The 17,988-nt window shown below is 49.5% G+C and overlaps 1 protein-coding gene across 1 annotated transcript in view; it reads left to right on the top strand.

Moving 5' to 3' along the window:
* Positions 1–457: 457 nt before the first annotated feature.
* Positions 458–17,988, top strand: part of Neurl1 (neuralized E3 ubiquitin protein ligase 1) — a 79,574-nt gene continuing 62,043 nt past the window's right edge. Inside the window, exon 1 of the mRNA XM_075974333.1 lies at positions 458–1,082. Within this exon, the coding sequence (XP_075830448.1) occupies positions 998–1,082 (85 nt within the window). The 5' untranslated portion in view covers positions 458–997. The remainder of the gene's footprint in view (positions 1,083–17,988) is intronic.

The following is a 17,988-nucleotide window of genomic DNA, read 5'->3' on the forward strand; positions in this document are numbered from 1 at the left end:
ATGAGAGAGGGGGAAGTACCTGTATTCTTAATTTCAATTGTCTTGATCCATCATCCACTCACTTCTGAGAGATTTAATCAATCTGTGCCAGTCTCTGTACCCGGCGTTAGGGAGCCTCCATTAGTGCTACTTCGCCACTCCCTGCCATCGGACACCCAGCGTTATGGAGGTCCTGTTCCGCTTGTTTTCAAGTTCTATGTCCCAGGACAGGAAAACGCTCAACCTCTGGAACCCGCATCTATTCCTGATGTCACGTCCCGAGCGGTGACGCTCTGGCCCCCTAACTCCACCCTGGTGCCGTCCAGAACTTGTGGCCAGCGGGAACGCGGCGCGCCCCGGGGCCACATCTGGCAGCGCGGGTGCGCGCGTGTCACTAAGACGCTCATTCACCGGCGCAGCTGTCGCCATAACAACCGGAGCCCGGGAGTCCTGGCGACGTTGGGGCGGGGGTTGGGGGCGGCGGCCTCGGGAGGGACCCGGCGGGATCGGGGGCGGTCCACACGAGCAGGGCCCTGCAAGCTCACCCGCGGGCGGGAGGGCGCCACGCACGTCGCCGCGGCCGTCCCCGCGGGCGGGGACCGAGCTGGCCGCCGAGCCTCTAAGCAGTCGCGCGCCGAGCCCCGACTCTATGGCCCGCGGGGAGCGCGCCGCCGCTGCGCCGCCCACCCGCAGCCGGAACCAGAGCTCCAGAACCAGGCAGAGCGCAGCGGCGCGAGCCGCGGGCTGGGGCCCAGGGGCCGGGCCGCCCCGGGCGCGGGGCATGGGAGCACGGTAGCCGGGTGGCGCAAGGATCCCCGCGGCGGGCAGGACCCGCCGAGCGAAGATCGCCAAGCCCAGGGAGAGCCGGAGACAGCGAACCTCCCGCCCCCGGCCGCAGCCCCGCCAGGGCCCTCCCCCGGCGGCGCGCACTGGCGCGCGCACACACTTGCACACCTTTCCTCCGCTCGTGCCCAGCCTCGCCTGGCCCCCGTTGAAGCACCCCAGGGGGCCCGATGCCATGGGTAACAACTTCTCCAGTATCGCCTCTCTGCAGCGAGGAAACAAGAGTCGCGCGTCGCGGGGCCACCGCCAGAACCTCAAAGGTAGGCTTCGCCCGGCCGGGGCGCAGCTGGAGGGCTGCAGCGCAGGTGGAGGGGTGGGCAGAGGTGCGGTTGGGGAGGACCGGCAGGTGCCACCTGTTGTTTGCATTTGGACAGCGGGAGAGGCGCTTCTGGCAGTGGAGGTGGGCTGGGGCAGCAGCTAATGGGTGCTGATGGTGGAAATGAGGGAGGATGGAAGTCGGTGGGGGTCTGCGCTGTTCTGTCCCTATCTGCCCTGGCAGCCTCACTGGAATCCCCTCTTGTGATGCTAGGCATGAAGAGGTAGGATAGGCATTTGCGGGATGGATGGGGCAGTGCGGAGGGAAACTCAGGTTTTCCAGCTGAGCTTCCCAAGAGAGTCATTGTGGTCTTCTTTGTATCTACCTTGGGTTGGGGAGAGCCGGCTGGAAGCACTAGTTGCATTTCCAAGCAGAGGGTCTTAGAGATCCAGGTCTAAAAGGACACGCTCCCAGGGTCTTCTGGCACGGGTGATCTTTTGCACCGACTGAATCAGCTTGGTTTTCCAGTTCACCCAAAGACAAAATATCAGGTCTGGGCCCTAGAAAGAGGGGTAAGGAGCTTTGAAAATGGATGTACCTTCATCAGGAAGGTTTGCTATGTCCTTCCATCCATCCAGCATCCTCTGGGGAGGCCCTAGGCTCAATCCCAGGCCTTACAGCTTCCAACACATCTCTGACCTTTGGAAGATGCTGCTAGGATCTGCCAGGCACTTGAACCCAGCTAATTCTCCCCGGAATACTGCTTTCTCGTCATTATTAGAGCCAGTTGCACATAGTTCTAGGAGCACAATGATAGCTAAAGCCCCAGGGCTTTCCAAACAACAGCAGCAATTAAAACACACAACATGAAGCAAAACAACCCCCTTCTCAGTCTCCTGGGATGTGACTAGGGTAGTAGTAGTGGCCTTCAGCCCAGAGTCTTGGTGTTTACAAAGGCTGTTCACATCTTTTCAGGAAGTGCAGAGGCTTCTCTGGTTAGTCAGCAGGAGTAATCATATCCATTTCATAGATGAGGGGACCTGAGGCTTGCTTCAGTTTCCAGAGCCAGTAAGAGTCAGAAACAGAATCAGGCTCGGGGCCCTGAGGGCTCGGAACTTTGTCTCGCTAGGCAGTTAACTTCAAGATGGAGAAGGGATGGTGGGAGAAGCGCAGTCCTGCATTCTGATTCTGTCCTTCAGAACTTCACCCCACTCTGCTCAGGAGGGTCAGTGGGTCCTGGTGGGTTTATGGGAATTAATAGGGTGATACAGGCACACGTCCTTTTGGAGTTGTGTTTACTGACCTTGTAAATCCTCATAGAAGACCCGAGGAAACGGAGATGCTGTGGTACTTACACATTAGGTTAGGATGCTCATGGAAGTATCACTTAGACTAGGAAAGCCAGTAAATGCCTAGGAGTCAGGGCATCGCCTCTTGGGGCGGGGAGGATGTGCAGTTAGTAAGATTGCATTTTCAAAGACTCTGATCACTTGGAAAGTGCTCATGGCGTTAGAACAGTTACAACACTATAAAGACTTTGGTCCCATCCCTGTTGTGATCCCCGTTTTGTTAAAAGGCAGTTATGTGAAGAAAAAGGAAAAACCAACACTCACAAAGCAGAGAAAGGAACATTTCTTAAAGGCTCTAGGTAATGAACCATATGGATTTTACTTCCTTTTCATTTATATTTTTGTATTATTTTGTTTATATTTTCTTTTCTAAAATGTGTTCAATAAACGTGTATTATTCTTTTAAAGTTAGTTTCATGCGTGTATATAATGCACCCTGCTTACTCTCTCTCCTCAGCCCCTTTTACATTTCGCCCACCTTTATGAGCCCTCCCTCTTCCCTACCTGTTTCTTTTCTAGGTTCATGATTTTTTTATTTTCTTGTGTGGCCCATTTTTCTTTTTTAAACCCAGGGCCATCTGGTAACCTGTGGGTTGGGGCTATGCACTGGGGTCTGTGGACGCACCACTGAAGGCATTGGTTCCCCCCCTTTCCCTGGATCTGTCTGTAGGAAATAGTTAAGCAGTGAGGGATGGAGTCTCTGAGTCCTTCCTCTGTCCTTGGCTGACTGCTGATGCCCAATTTTGCACAGACCCAGGGCAGTCCTCTGTGGTTGTTGAGAGAGTTCATGATTGCAGAGGTTATGAACATCTCAGAAGATGTTTCCACAGTCCTTCCCATAGTGAGCCTCTTAGCGTCTTTCTGCCCCTCTTCCTTAATGCTCCCTCAGCCTTGGAGGGAATGATACAAATGTCTGATTTGGGGCTGAACATTCAGTTGTCACGTATTCTCAGCACCTTGTGGAGTCATACATCTCTGTGTCCATGACATTTCACCCGAAAGAGAGGCTTCCCTGATTAAGGCTGGGTGTGGTAATTGACTTTGGGTATAAACATATATATTTAGAAGATAGTTTGACACTCTGTCACGATAGCTAAATGGCAGGACCCCTAGGTTCTATGGCTGTCCCCACAATGGGTTTTTAGAAGGTGTTCAACAATACTGAGCATGGACTCCCTCTTATGGAGTGGGCCTCAAATCCAAGCACAAAGTGGTTGGTTACATCTATAACAGTTGTGCCATTATTGCACAAGTGGGCACATCTTGCCTAGAAGTTAGTTTGAAGAATTCACAGTGTGCCAAGACCACTGACACCCCATCTCCCTCAGCAGTTTGCCATCAGGGAAGAGGATTCCATCTCAGTTCCGGCTTGATCTCTTTAGTTCATGCAGTCATGGTGTCTGGTAGCTTCAGCAACAGGGTCTTACCGTCCGTCTAGTTCTGGTGGGCATTCAAGAGGAATTGCAAGAGTGTGTATTGTTTTGGGGGTTTCTAGGGCTTTTCTGAGCAACTTATAAGGAGTTATCTCATACTTGGCACCAGTTTTGTCCGTTTGTCCCAGCCATGTAGGGTATCTCCCTTCCAACTTAAAAAGTTTGGCTATAAGATTGTAGGTTTCCAGTGGTGTTATCATATCCCTGCTGTTTTTGCTGATCTTTTCCGTTGCCTCTCTCCACATGCCCCTCCCCCTTTCCTACTTAAGCCTCTTCACCTTGGGCATTTCCCTTTTCACTTTCATGTTAGCTAGATCTTCTATCCACGCTTTCTTAAGGAACCCCTCCCAGTGGCCTCTCTCTGGGCTTCTGGCCTCCGAGCACACACAGTTAGAGATATTCGGTTATGACTCCCATGGGAAGGGGAACTGTAGCTGGGTTACCACCGTATTCTTTTCCCTGTTTCACCTATTTTCCTACAGAAGTATTATTTTATCATTACAAATGAGCTGCCATGGGCTGGGGCTGTAACAGTGGCAGAGTGCTTGTCGAAGATGAGTGGGGGCCTGGCTTCACTCCCCAGCGCTGCTAAAGAGATGAATAAATAGACTTCTGCTGTCAGCATGTGTAGACTGCCTCTAAGCACCAAAAAGAGACTGGTAATGAGGAAGGAATCTGCAGGCGTCATTTGGGTAAATTTCTTCCCTTACAAACGAGAAGAAAAAGAGAAAAGCACACTTATTTGTCCAAATTGGTTAGCAGATCAGTTTGAGGGGCAAAACTGAGCTCTGTCCTTGATGGGTAGGGGTTTACTGGGGGCAGGCAAATGGACCTTGTTGTTCAGTGCTCACAGCCTGTCCCCTAAAAGAGACACTGTTCTTTTCCTGGCTCCATGGACACCTAGAAGAGTCCCCAGGAACTCTGCACCCTTTTGCCTAACATTTAGGTTTGTGGGGGATGTGAGAGCTCTGTGTCTCTGTCAGGAGGCAGGAGAAGACAGGAGAGGGGTCCCCGCTTTCCTGTACTCATTCACGGATCTGGTAATACACACCTCATATTCTAGCACCTGGGAGGCTGAGGCCAGATGAGTGTGGGTTTGAAGCCTGGACTGGTGAGATTTTGTCAAAGGAGGAAAGGGAGGAGAAAAAAGGGAGGAGAGAGAAAGAGAGGGAGGGAAGGAGAGGGAAGAGGGAGGGAGAGGGATGAGAATGAGAATGCCCTGAAGGCTCACCCTCGGGTCTGTCAGTCTTCCTCCTTAGCCTGACTTCTAGGCACTGTTCCCATTTTCCTTCTGTAAGAAAGTGGTCACCCGTGGGGGTGGAAAGCTGGCCCCGTGGTTAAGATCACTTGCTACTTTCTCAGAAGATCAGAGTTTGATTCCTAGCACTCATGTTGGACAGCTCACAACTGTCTGTAACTTCAGCTCTGGGGATTCGATATAATCTTTTGGCCTAGTGGGCACTCCCACATGCGTGAACACACACGCACCCCCCCCCCACCAGAATTAAAGTCATCATATTTATTATGTAATTACTAAGTGCTCACTATACATTCCCTTTTACCCTTTCAACACTGCCATGGGCATCCCTTCTGGTAGATTAGTGGTCACCCGGCATCGTGTTCTTACTGTGTTGATGTTGACCTAGGACCACGATTCCAGCTGCCCGCCCAGTGTTCTGCACTCAGCCAGCATCCAGCTGTGATTTTAGCAGTGCCTGTCTAGAAAACTGCTGGAGGCAGAGGAACCGACCTCCTTTCTTCCCTTTCTGTTGCAGCTCATTGGTTCTTACCGCTTTAATTAAAACAGCTGCTAGGACCTGTCATAAAAGATGTCAGATTGTTCTGCCTGTCAGGCTGATATGAAGTGGGTGACACTTTTCTCTCTCAGGGGTAGAGTTTGGTCTTTCCTGAAGACACACTACTGATAATCCCCTTTGGGTCTGAAGAACATGGATCTTGGAGCATCAGGGAAGCCAGGTGTAGTTCTGGGCTTAGGATCAACTGACAGTGCTTGAGGAATTGTGTGCTGGGGTTAACTCTCTTGGTATCGTTGGCTGTTGTGTGCTGACGGTTCTGGAGAGGCAAGGTGGAGGGAGGCGTGGAGACACACACACTTGCACTGTCAGATTGTTGAAAACCCAGGTCTGTGTGCCGAGGTCAGAGATGGCAGGGATGTCAGGGAGAGATTGGGCTGGACATGGGGTACTGCAGGAAGTGACTGTCAAGGGTTGGGTGGGATCCTATGGTGTATGGGCGGGGGGGGCAAGGCCTGGAGAAAGAGAATATGTGTGTGTGTCCTCAGTGAGAGGTGCAGGTGACTGGGGAGGGGATTTGTGCTTTGTACTGAGAAACACAGGGAATAAGCTCTCCCTCCTCTCCTGGCTCTGGTTGAGTTCTTCCTCATTCTCCACTGAGTGTGGAGGAACAGACCCTTGAGAAAGCTCTGAGGCACTGGGGAGAAGTTACTCAGCCCAGTGGTCACCCATGGATGGAGAGTGGGTGGGCCACCTCCCCCTTCTAAAAAATTCATTGCAATAAAATCTACGTGATGTGAAATTTACCATTTTAATGTATGCAATTTAGTGGCATTTACCCCATTTTTTTTATTGGATTATTTGTTCTTTTGATGACCACTTTCTTGAGTTCTTTATATATTTTGGAGATCAGTTCTCTGTCCAATGTGGGGTTAGTGAAGATCTTTTCCCATCCTGTAGGCTGCCATTTTGTCTAGGAACTTCTGGAGGCATTATAATTCCTGACTTCAAACTCTACTACAAAGCTACAGTAATGAAAACAGCCTGGTATTGGCATAAAAACAGACAGGAGGACCAATGGAATCAAATCAAAGACCCGGATATCAATCCACACACCTACACATACCTGATTTTTGGCAAAGAAGCAAAAAATATAAAATGGAAAAAAGAAAGCATACTCAACAAATGGTGCTGGCACAGCTGATTCTCAACATGTAGAAGAATAAGGTAGACCCATATCTATCGCCATGCACAAAACTCAAATCCAACCACATAAACAACATAAAACCAATCACACCAAAACTCATAGAAGAGAAAGTGGGAAATATACTCAAACGCATTGGCACAGGAGACCACTTCCTAAATATAACCCCAGTAGCACAGACACTGAGAGCAACAATTAATAAATGGGACCTCCGGAAACAGAGAAGCTTCTGTAAAGCAAAAAACACGGTCAACAGGACTGGCTGGCTTTAAAAATACTCTTCCTGAATTGGTCACCTCACTAAGTACTGGCTATGACGGTGACAGGGAGCTTACCACCCCTCCCCCAAGCTCTAATGCTAGCTAGACACCTAGTGTTTCTCTGTCTTTCTCATTATGACTGAATATCCTGGGGGTGAGGGAGACCCTGCTAAGGAGTCTTGATTCTGGGTCAGAGCAGAGAACTTCCTTTAGGGTCTTCAACTTCCTCCCTGCTTCTGGATGGAGATGGAGGATGGGTCTCCCTGGATCAGGTCCTAGCCAACTTTGAGTCTGACATCCCTGTTGCTGTTTCTCTGATCTGGGTCCTCATGCCAGATACTAAGATGCCTTTTGGTTTGCTTGCTTGAGACTGGGTCTCATGAAGCTGAGGCTGGCTTTGCCCTTGTTATGTAGCTGAGGCTGGCTTCGCCCTTGTTATGTAGCTGAGGCTGGCTTCGCCCTTGTTATGTAGCTGAGGGTGGCTTCGCCCTTGTTATGTAGCTGAGGCTGGCTTCCACCCTGTTATGTAGCTGAGGCTGGCTTCCACCCTATTATGTAGCTGAGGCTAGCTCCCCCTTGTTATGTAGCTGAGGCTGGCTCTCCCCTTGTTATGTAGCTGAGGCTGGCCACGAACTTCTGATCCTCCTGCTTTGCTGTGTTTTGCTTACTTGTTTTTCCATATCTATTTGTGAGTGAGGGAGAGGAGGGGAAGGAAAATAAGAGAGAGAGTCTGTGTATTAGTTTTATTCTCTCATATGGGTCTTATTCAGGTAGTCAGGCTTGGTGGTGTCACCGGTCCTTGTGTGTTTTAAGAGAAGGTCCTCCAAGATCCCCTGAGTAATTGGGAGTGTTGGGATCATGGGAGAGGATAGGAGGGGAGGGGGAGGAAGGAAGGGTAGTGGTGAAAAATTATTTAGCTCGATAAAAACAAAAAACGCAAAACAAAACAAAAAGGAGGGAGAGAGGGGTGGGGGAAGGTCCACTCCATTGCCCAGATTGGCCTGAAATTCACTATGGAGCCTAGGCTGCCCTCAAACTCATGACAGTTTCCATGCCTCAGCCTCGTGAATCCTGGGAGTTCAGGTGTGCACCCTCACACCTGGTTTAGCTGCTGTCTTCAGCCCTGCCTCTGTTATCGTTGGTTCTTCTCCATCCACAGCGGCTGCCCACCGCCGTAATCAGATAATCAAAGCTTCCATTCTTTGGCGAACTCAGACATTTCCATGGCTGTCTGGGCTCCTTCCTTAGTTGCCATGACGTTGGCAGACTATGTGAGCCTCAGAGAGCCTGGGATGAACAGCCACCTACCTCTCCTGTCGGTCTTCAGGTCAGCGTTACCTTTGAACCCTGTTTGCTAATTGCCATAGTAATATTTAAAGTAGCAGCCATGTGTTGGGTGGTTACTGTGTGCCAAATATGTTCTATGTTGATTTTTCCATCAATACGCTGCTGACCATATATCATGGCATTTTATAGATGGGGAAACGAGGCCAAGAGAAGTTGACTAACCTATCCTAGATCTGTTAGAAACAATGGGAAGGGCAGATGGGGTGTTTGTTGTCGAGCCTGATAACTTGAATTCGGTCTCCAGAACCTGACCCCTGTGTACTGATTTTTGACTGTCACACATGCTGTGACACACCCTCCCATGCATAAATACATGTACTAATAATAGAAAAGATGATAGGCATGGTGATGCACACTTTAATCCCAGCACTGAGGAGGCAGAAGCAGACGGATGGATCTCTGAGTTTGAGGCCATCCAGTACTAATAGTGAGAACCTATCTTGGGGTTGAGGGTGGCTGGGAAAGAAATGGCTAAAGCTGGAATTCAAACCCGGGATCCTTAGACTTTAGAGTTTGCCACTTGTCTTAGTGGCTGTTCTATTGCTGTGAAGAGACCCCATCACTAAGGCAACTCTATAAAAGAGAGCATTTAATTGGGGGGTTGCTTACAGTTTCTGAGGTTTAGTCCATGATCATCATGGTGGGGAGCATGGTGGCGTGCAGGGTGGTATTGGAACAGTAGCTGATCAGCAGTTGGTGGGGGTTGGGGTGGGGAACTGAGACTGGGCCAGGCATGGGCTTTTGAAACCTCAAAGCTCACCCTCAGGGACAAACCTCCAACAAGGTCGCACCTTCTAATCCGTCTCAAATAGTGCCACACCGTGGTGACCAAGCACGCAAACATGAGCCATGGGAGCCATTCCTATTTGAGCCACCACAGTGCCGTACCTACTAGCCTGTCTTGGGTTGGTTTTCTCTTCAACCATAGGAAAGAGACAAGGCAAGTCCCAGAGGGAGGAAAGAAAGAAGTATAAAGGAGCTCCTGATGCTCCCTTTGTAGCCAAAGGATGTTTCAGATGACCCTGCTAGTTCAGAATCCCCAGCCTCCAGCTGCCACAACTTCCCCAGTGACTTTGGTTCCCAGCAGCCACGTGGGCAGCTCACAACCACCTATAACTCCAGCTCCATGAGTTCTTTCTGATGGTTGCCTTGCCTTAACAGGCAGCATATACTCAAACAGACACACATAAATAAAAACAAAACAAAAAATGTTTAAAAAAACGAAGCCCCGTTTCTCATGGTGCCGTCAATAAAGATGAATTCACTCAATCTCCTAGTCAGTGTAAGGCTGGTATTTGCTTCTCGGAGTTTCTGCCCCAGGACATGGAAGGCCACAAGGGAGAACACTAGCATTAGAGACATTTCTCCTTACTGGGGCTTTTCACTGTTCCTGGAATGATATCTTGGCCTGCCCAGGCAACCAATACCAGTACATAACAGAACACTGCTGGCTGAAGGGTTTAGACAGCAGCAACGTGTCTCTCACACGGCTGAAGGCTGGCGGCAGCTTACACAAGCCCATTTCTTGCCTTGTACAGGCCTCCTTCTTGTCGGGTCCTCAATTGACCCTTCCTCAGTGTGTACACACATCTTATAAGGCCACTGACCCACAGTGGGTGGTGCAACTCTCACAGTTCATGCTTCAAGACCAGCCATTGGCTTTACGGAGTCCAAGATCGAGGCTAGACAGGCTAAGGCAGGGACAGATGGAGGAAGGGGGGAGGGGACCAGGAATTGGGCACTGCATAGCGGATGCCAGGATTGCCTTTGCCCTGGTGTGCAGCTGGCTGGAGCTGCTTCCTGTTAATCTGTGATTATCTCATTCTGAGACCCACACACCCACAGGCTAGAGGCTGAGGGGCTGCTTCTCACGGAGCTGGTTGCTTTGGCAACCCTGGGCAGGATGCAAGTCTCCTTGGTAACATCTGGGAACCTACTTCAGGGACAGAGGGACGTAGGGACATGAACTAGCCAACTGTTAGGCCTGGTGGCACAGACAGAGCTGGGCCAGACCATAGAGATGGGCAGGCCTGTGAGAAGGGTGGGGCTTTGGGGATAAGCTGGGCTGTCTCCTGTCCATTTCTCAACCAGTCAGAGTCCAGAGGCCATGTCCTGTGGGTGTCATTACCCAAATCCTGCTGGTTCAGAAATGAGCAGGTACTGGTACTTGTGGGGTAAGGCAGGGTACTTTAAAAACAAAGGCTTCCATAGGCATCTTTTGGGCAGGTAGGTGGTCTGGCTGTCTTTGTTCTAGCCACAGTTTGGGGGTGATGGCACTCTGGGCTTTGGCACAGGGTTTAGGTCAGGCATGGTTTCCTGGGATGCTCTGATTGGGGTGTGGGTCCATTTAACAATCACATACTAAGTCCTGGCAGTGGCCAGCATTTCTCTAGGACACAGAATACAAAAATAGATGGGGGCTGGCCACCATGGAGCTAGTGGGAAGCAAACAGAAACCAAAATGATAAATGAACAGATAAAAATGAGTCGGAATATAATAATTGCTAATATTCTAAGAGTCTAAGTGGCATGGCCTCTTAAACCGTCGTGTAGCTGAGCTCTCTGAACTTTAAAATGGTATTACAGCCAGGCGGTGGTGGCGCACTCCTTTAATCCCAGGCAGAGGTAGACGCATCTCTGTGAGTTCAAGGCCAGCCTGATCTACAAGAGCTAACTCCAGGACAGCTTAGGGCTGTTACACAGAGAAACCCTGTCTCAAAAAACCAAACCAAACCAAACCAAACAAAAATGGTATTACATGTAGTATGTATGCAGATAAGAACACAGGCAGGTGTGGGGTTCAAGTCACAACTTAGGGGAGAGTCCTCTCCCTCTGCCATTCCAGTCCTGCGGGTTGAACGTGGATTGTTAAATTTAGTAGTCAGGGCCTGGACCTGCAAAGCCATCTCACCTGCCCACTCTTTTAACGCTTGGAATGAGGGCTGTCATGCGCTATAGGAGCACTTTTAACTCTTTACAGATGGGTAAAGTCACATGGTTGATACTAAACAGAGCCGAGGAGGACTCTTAAGATGTGTTTGACCTTAAACTACCACTTTCAAAAGAGTGTAACTCAGTTGAAAATGCTCAGAGTCTTGAGCTAATGTGCTGGTGTTTGCTTGTAATACAAGCACTTGAGTGACAGAGGCAGGAGGATTCAAGGTTATTCTTGGCTACATAGTGAACTCTAGGCCAGCCTGGGCTACATGAGACCCTGTGTCAACAAACAAACACAGAAAGAACAAAACAATAACAACAACAAGAAAACCAGTCTAGAATGGTGGTGTCTGCTTGTAATTCTATCCCTTGGGAGACTGAGACAGAAAGATTTTGAGCTTGAGGATATACCAGGATACAAAACACACTCTGTTAAAAAAAAAAAAAGGCAAGAGAACAACTAACAAAACAAAATGGAAGACATTTGTTGAAACAAAAATTTTTAAAATTTTGACTTTTGATCTACAGAGTCCCTAGTGCTTGGCCCATAGGCTGAAAGCCCCACCGGGTCCATGATTGGACACTGTGGCCACGTGCCTGGTTCAAGTCATCATGATGGGTGGGCATGCAGATGGAAGGCAGCCCTGCCACAGGCAGCTCCTGATGCCGAGGGATGCCCTGGCCACCAGTGTGTGGCTGCTTCCTGTCTTTCTAGCCTCAACCTCTGGGAGGCCCAACAGATTTACAGCCTCTCCAAGCTCAGCCTGGGGAGGCCCAGAACAGCTATGAAAACCTGCTTAAAGTGAAGTATAAACCCATGGTGGCTCTTTCTACCGGCAGTCAGAGGAGTACCAAGATGTACCCAAGTCCAAGAGGACACGGACAGAAAGGCAGACTCCCAAATATGCTTGTTTGGCCCTCCCACCCCAGCCACTGCCTTGCAAGTTGTAAACATCTTTTTTGATATAACTTTTAAAAACATTTTTTTTAAATTTCAGGATAGTTTTAGATTTATAAAATTACTAGAAAAAGGTATAGGGAATGTCTATAATTTTGATCTAGTTTGATTTTCTGTGGCTGTACTAAACATCATGGCCCCAAGCAGCTTGGGGAGGAAAGGGTTTATTTTATCTTACAGTCCACGCAAGGGCAGTCAAGGCAGGGACTCGAAGCAGAAACCACAGAGGAACGATGTTACTGGTCTTCTCTCCAGACTGGCGTTCAGCTACCTTTCTTACACACAGCCCAGGCCATTCTGCCTATCAGTGGATTGGACCATCCAACATCAATGAAGGATCAAGAAAATGCCCCCCAAATGTGTCCACAGGCCAGTCCTATGGAGGCGGTTCCTCTTCCCCAGATATTATAAACCCATACACCCAGTTTTCCTAATTCTTTTCCTCATGGTGCTGGAAGTTGAATCAAGGTCTTCGTGCATGCCCGGCGAGTGCTATACCATTCAGCTACACCCCTACCCCCAGTTACTCTGTTATTAGCATCTTCCATTAACGTGGGACATTTGTGACAATGACAGTTCTGACCCCGTGTTATTAATGTCTGGAGTAATTTAGAGTTTCCTCAGTATACCCTGTGTCTTTTCTTGGTATCAGGATCCTCATTTAGGATAACACATTATATTTGTAGCTGACACATTGTATATATACTGGTTGGACATTTGGAGACTTACTGGAATTTGTCCAATGTCCCCCCTCATGATTAGAAAGTGGCTGTAGTCTTGGAGAGAAAGGCTCTAAAATGTCAAGTGTCCTTTTAATCATGTTATACCTGACTCTGGATGGCGGGGTTTTATGGCATCGAAACTGTAGAAACAAGACCAACATGAGCAAGGTTCCTTTTCTGGACTTAGAGCCCAAGGCAGAGGGACACAGCCATGTTCAGGAGGGATCCATGCGAATGTGAGGCTGGCTTACAGAACTGGTTCTGGGCCAGCTTGGACCACAGGGCAAGGCCCTGTCAAAAAAAAGTCTGAGGGTGTGTCTCAGTGGTAGGGTGCTTGCCGAGCATTTGTGGAGACCCAGGTTTGATCCTTAGCCCCACAAAAAAAGCCGGCAAAACAAAGCAGACACCAGGTGGACATGGGAAGGGACCGCGTTGCTGCTTGCTGAACAGAAGACAGCAGCGGGCTTTTATTGATTGTTCCGGGGTGTGCCAACATTCAGGAAGTGTCTACTGGTCACGGCAAGGTTTACAAAGGCCTTTTCCCTCTTCTGCACAGTACTTTCCCTTGAGGTTTTCAGGTTAATAGATGGTCGACTTAACCCAGGAGCTGCCGAGCTCCTCATAGTTTGGTTTCTGTCTTCATGATACAGAAAGACTATAGGTATTGGAGTTGCTAAGAAAGCCCAAGGGCTCAGGAGAAGAAACACCCACCAATCCCAGTGGGCAATAAACCGAATAAATGCTGACTTGTGATCTTGGGCAACACATTTTAAATGAGTAGAACCGAGTAGAGTCTGGCCCAGGCTTAAGACGGCAGAGGGACAGGCAGACTATGAAGTCAGAGATGTCACCTTTTGTTCCATTCTCCTCATTCAGCAGCTATGCACGCCGGCTCCAGCAACAAGGCAGCAGTTTCAGCAAAGTGACCTCACGTTCATACATAGCAACCAGGCAACCGTCGCCACAGCCCAGCAGCCACGCTTGAGGGTCCGTTTATAATTAATACATCACCCATTTTCATGACCTTCAAAATTAGTCGTGAAAACTTCATTTTGGTTTTATTATTTAGTGTGTGTGTCAGTGGTTGTGGGTACTGGCAGAGGCCAGAGTAGGAAACTAGGTCCCTTGAGAGTTGGAGTTACAGGCGGTTGTGAGCAGGCTGATGTAGGTCCTGACAACCAAATTCCAGTCCTTTGCAAGAGCAACAAGTGCTCTGAACCTCTAAGCTGTCTCTCCACCTCCCCACAATTAGTAACTTAAAATCAAATTTTGTTATGAGAGAGAGACAGAAAGACACGCAGGCACAGAGAGAGATGGAGACGGAGATAGGGTATGTGTGTTGAGCTTATGAATGGACTGTGTATCTATCAGAATTCTCTGGAGGAAAAGAACTGATGGAATGATTATATATTATGAAGGACGCTTATTGGCTTGACTCGCAGGATTGGCCTGGGGAGTCCAGCAGTGCCCACCTGCATGTTGACGAGGCCGAGAGCCCGGTCGCTTCCCAGTCTGTGAATCTGGATACCTCAGCAGTCCCAAACCGGTGCTGGAGGCTGGACAATTCCTGGAGAGCTGCTGGTCTTGGTCCCTTTTGGAAGGTCAAAGAAATTGGACTCTGATATTCACAAAGGACGGAGGCCGCAGCTGCAGCTTGGGTAGACAAGTTCACTAGTAGGAAGTGAAGAAAGGCTGAATGGGGGTGGTGCATGCCTTTAATCCCAGCACTCGGGAGGCAGAGGCAGGCGGATCTCTGTGAGTTCGAGGCCAACCTGGTTTACAAGAGCTAGTTCCAGGACAGCTAGAGCTGTAATACAGAGAAACCCTGTCTCAAAAAACCAACCAAACAAACAAAAGAAAAGAGAAGGAAGGCGGGTGGGTGGATGGGTGGGCACAGACAGGCATGCGGGAGTTCGAGAGGCAGGTACTGCCTCGTGCTGGGACCTCCTTTTATTTGGGCTGACACCAGAAGGTGCCGCCTACTTTGGGGGAGGGCCTTCTCCTGTCATTTAACCCTTCCTTAAGATGTCCTCACAAACCCACCCAGAAGCATGTATCTTAGCTGATTCCAGATCCAATCAGGTTGTCAATCAAAACTAATTATCACATTTATCAAAGGGTATTATGTGGGGTGTGGTTTTTCTTTGGAAATAATTTCCCATTGTCTATCGCCATCTTGAACCCCACAATCTTTTAGCTTGGTTTGGTCATTGGGCTCCTATTGTAACTTGTCCACAGTATGGCCTTGTGGCCTACTCCGGTGTTTTATGGTTCAGAACATACCTTTGAGGCAACCAGATTTTGTTTTCTATGCTGCCCTTGTGCTAGTTCCTACCGACGTCACCCACTACACATGCTTTCAGGCCATCAGCTGGTTCATCGCTGTTGCCGTTGGCCTTGAGGGCCTGGCTCAAGCAGCGTTTGTCAGTTTCCCTGTTGAAAAGGTAAAGCCAATGCTCCTCTATGCTGTGCTCTTTGGAAGAAAGTCACCACAACAGCCACCATTAGGAGGACAAATAATGCCCTATCTCCTCTCCTAGGCTGACCTCAAATCCTCCTGCCTCAGTCTCTGGAGCTGGGATGACAGGTCCACGTCACTCTGCCTGACCCCCACCGCTTCTTTACTCCACCAAGGCAGTTGTGTCTGCACAGAGACTTAGAGCAAACAATAGGGAGCAATTGTGGGCATTGACTGAGTTTTGAACCCAGGGAGGCTTTCTTAGGTAAGCGACCGAGTCAGAGCAGGGTCTATGTCATGTTTCTAGAAGGAGAATAACCATGCTGGACATGGCACTCTCCACATGACTGCCTCCCTGTTAAATAGCACAGGCTATCCCACATGTCCTTGTTACATTTGTCTGGGAGCACTGAGCTAGGTGTGAGGGGTGCAGGGAAGGCCCAGGAAGGCTCTGGTACCCTGCACTGAGCAGAGGACCAAGCTCGAGGCCTTTGGTAGATGATGTTGACTGAAGAGGGACTGAGTCAGACCAGAGGCCTCCAGTGCTCCTGGCCAGGGAACTTTGCATAGAAAATATTCAACATCCATTTCCTTGTCTCAGCTTTCCCATTGTCTGTCTGTCTGTCTGTCTGTCCTGGCAAGTAACTCCCTTGCTATGTGTGGAGAGCAAGCTAGGAGGAACAAGAGTCCCTTCTTCCAGGACAGGAGGAAATGAGGGAGGATGGTTATTGACTTACCTGGATGATATTTTTTTTAGAGCCCTGTTCTCCTTAGATGCCATCTGACTACTCCAGAGGTCAGAGTAAGGACAAAAAGGGATGGGCCTTGCCAGGGCCTGCCTGGCATCTGTTGAGAGGCAGCTCATGTCCCCTAGAAGATACATTCTAAAGGGGAGTGGCCTGCAGCGCTCCTGTGACAGAGGGAGGGGAGCTTTGCTCCAGTCAGAACTGAAGCAGGCAGGTTTCTTGGGTTCGAGGCTAGCCTGGTCTACAGAGCAAATTCCAGGAGAGCCAGGGGTACACCGAGTCCCATCTCAAAAAGAGAAGAAAAGAAAAGAAGGAAGGAAGGAAGGAAAGAAAAAAGGAAGAAAGAACAAAAAGGAAAAAAAGAAACAAAATATAGTCAGGTATGGTGGCACATACTTGCATGCAGGAGGATCATGTGTATGAGGCTAGCCGGGGGCTGTACAGCAATACACACACTTCCTCCCTCCCTTTCTCTCCCTCTCCCCTCTCTCAAAAACAAAATGAAACAAAAACCCAAATCCCTGAGCTAAATAAAAATAGAACAAAACCAGAAGAAACAAAGCAAGAATAATTGGCTGGGTTGGGTCTTGAGGAGTTAGGTTTTCTCCTAAAAGCTCAGGGGCTTGTCCTGAAGGAGAGGTGGCCTGGTGGTAAAACTCAGTTCCTGAGGTCCCAGGTTCCGTTCTGGGGTGAAGCTACCATTTGTTGTTTTCAGGCAAGATTGCAGGTTGATGCTGGGGTTGTTGGTGCTGGGGACGAGGTCCTGCTGGGTGAGGACCCACTCCTGGAGGGCAGCGGTCCTCATCAGTGTGCAGGATCTTGACCACACTTGACCTTAGAGTTCTATGGCGAGACATCCATTTGAGCTCAGGCTTTTAGCATTAGGGTGAGGTTTCCTTTTGGGACTTAGAGTTTGGTTAGCAGGCCTTGTGGTGAAGAGACTTCCTGGGGCCGTGAGCAGATAAAGGGGTCAGTACGGTCTCCAGAAATGATCCTCCTGGCTTCTCCGCTCTTTGCTCGGACCTGAGACCATAGCTAAGTCACTTTCGGCACTAGGTCTCTGGGTGAGGCTGTCTCACCGAGCGCCATCCACACTCACCTGAGCCTTCCAAAATGACACTAATGGTGTACTCTATAGACACGGACGGCCATTACTCTGTGAGTCAGATCCACAGTGACAGTACTTAAGTTGCCTCAGGCACTGCCAGCTTGGTCCAATTAATGCCAATTGGATCTTAACTTGTGCTGAGTGGCCCCTGGGGAGAGGGAGTGCTCAGTAAGCAGGATATGTTAAGCCTGGGTCTTGAGGGCTTGGTACGGGATTGCTCAGGAGGGCCGGCCATCCAGAGCCACGCCAGGCTAGTCAGGCCTATAGCTTTGTTTCCAAGTGGTCAGTTACTCTGCCCATATGGTGGACAAGATGTTTTAGGCCGTGGTTGGAGGGGCCTGGCAGTCTTAGTGGCTGGGATGCAGAGGGATTGGCTTTTTGCTTTGGCTGGCCTGGCACCTGGCAGAGAAAAGCCGTGTCTACAGAGGGCCTCGTCCTCATCTTCTGTTCCACGGCCTCCAGTGTGGGTCCCTCTCTCAGAGAGCTGAAGCTGTTGCAAAGAAAACGTTCTGTTCCATGTGTCCTGGGCTGTCAGCTTTGCGAAGCCTCTTTTCCTTTCTGGGTCTTACTCAAGCTTCCCACAGGCGGGTCTAATATGTGACCCATGGACTGCACTGAGGATCATGGAGAATGT

The sequence above is a fragment of the Microtus pennsylvanicus genome, chromosome 5 (genome assembly GCF_037038515.1).
Source record: "Microtus pennsylvanicus isolate mMicPen1 chromosome 5, mMicPen1.hap1, whole genome shotgun sequence".
Classification (NCBI taxonomy): domain Eukaryota; kingdom Metazoa; phylum Chordata; class Mammalia; order Rodentia; family Cricetidae; genus Microtus; species Microtus pennsylvanicus.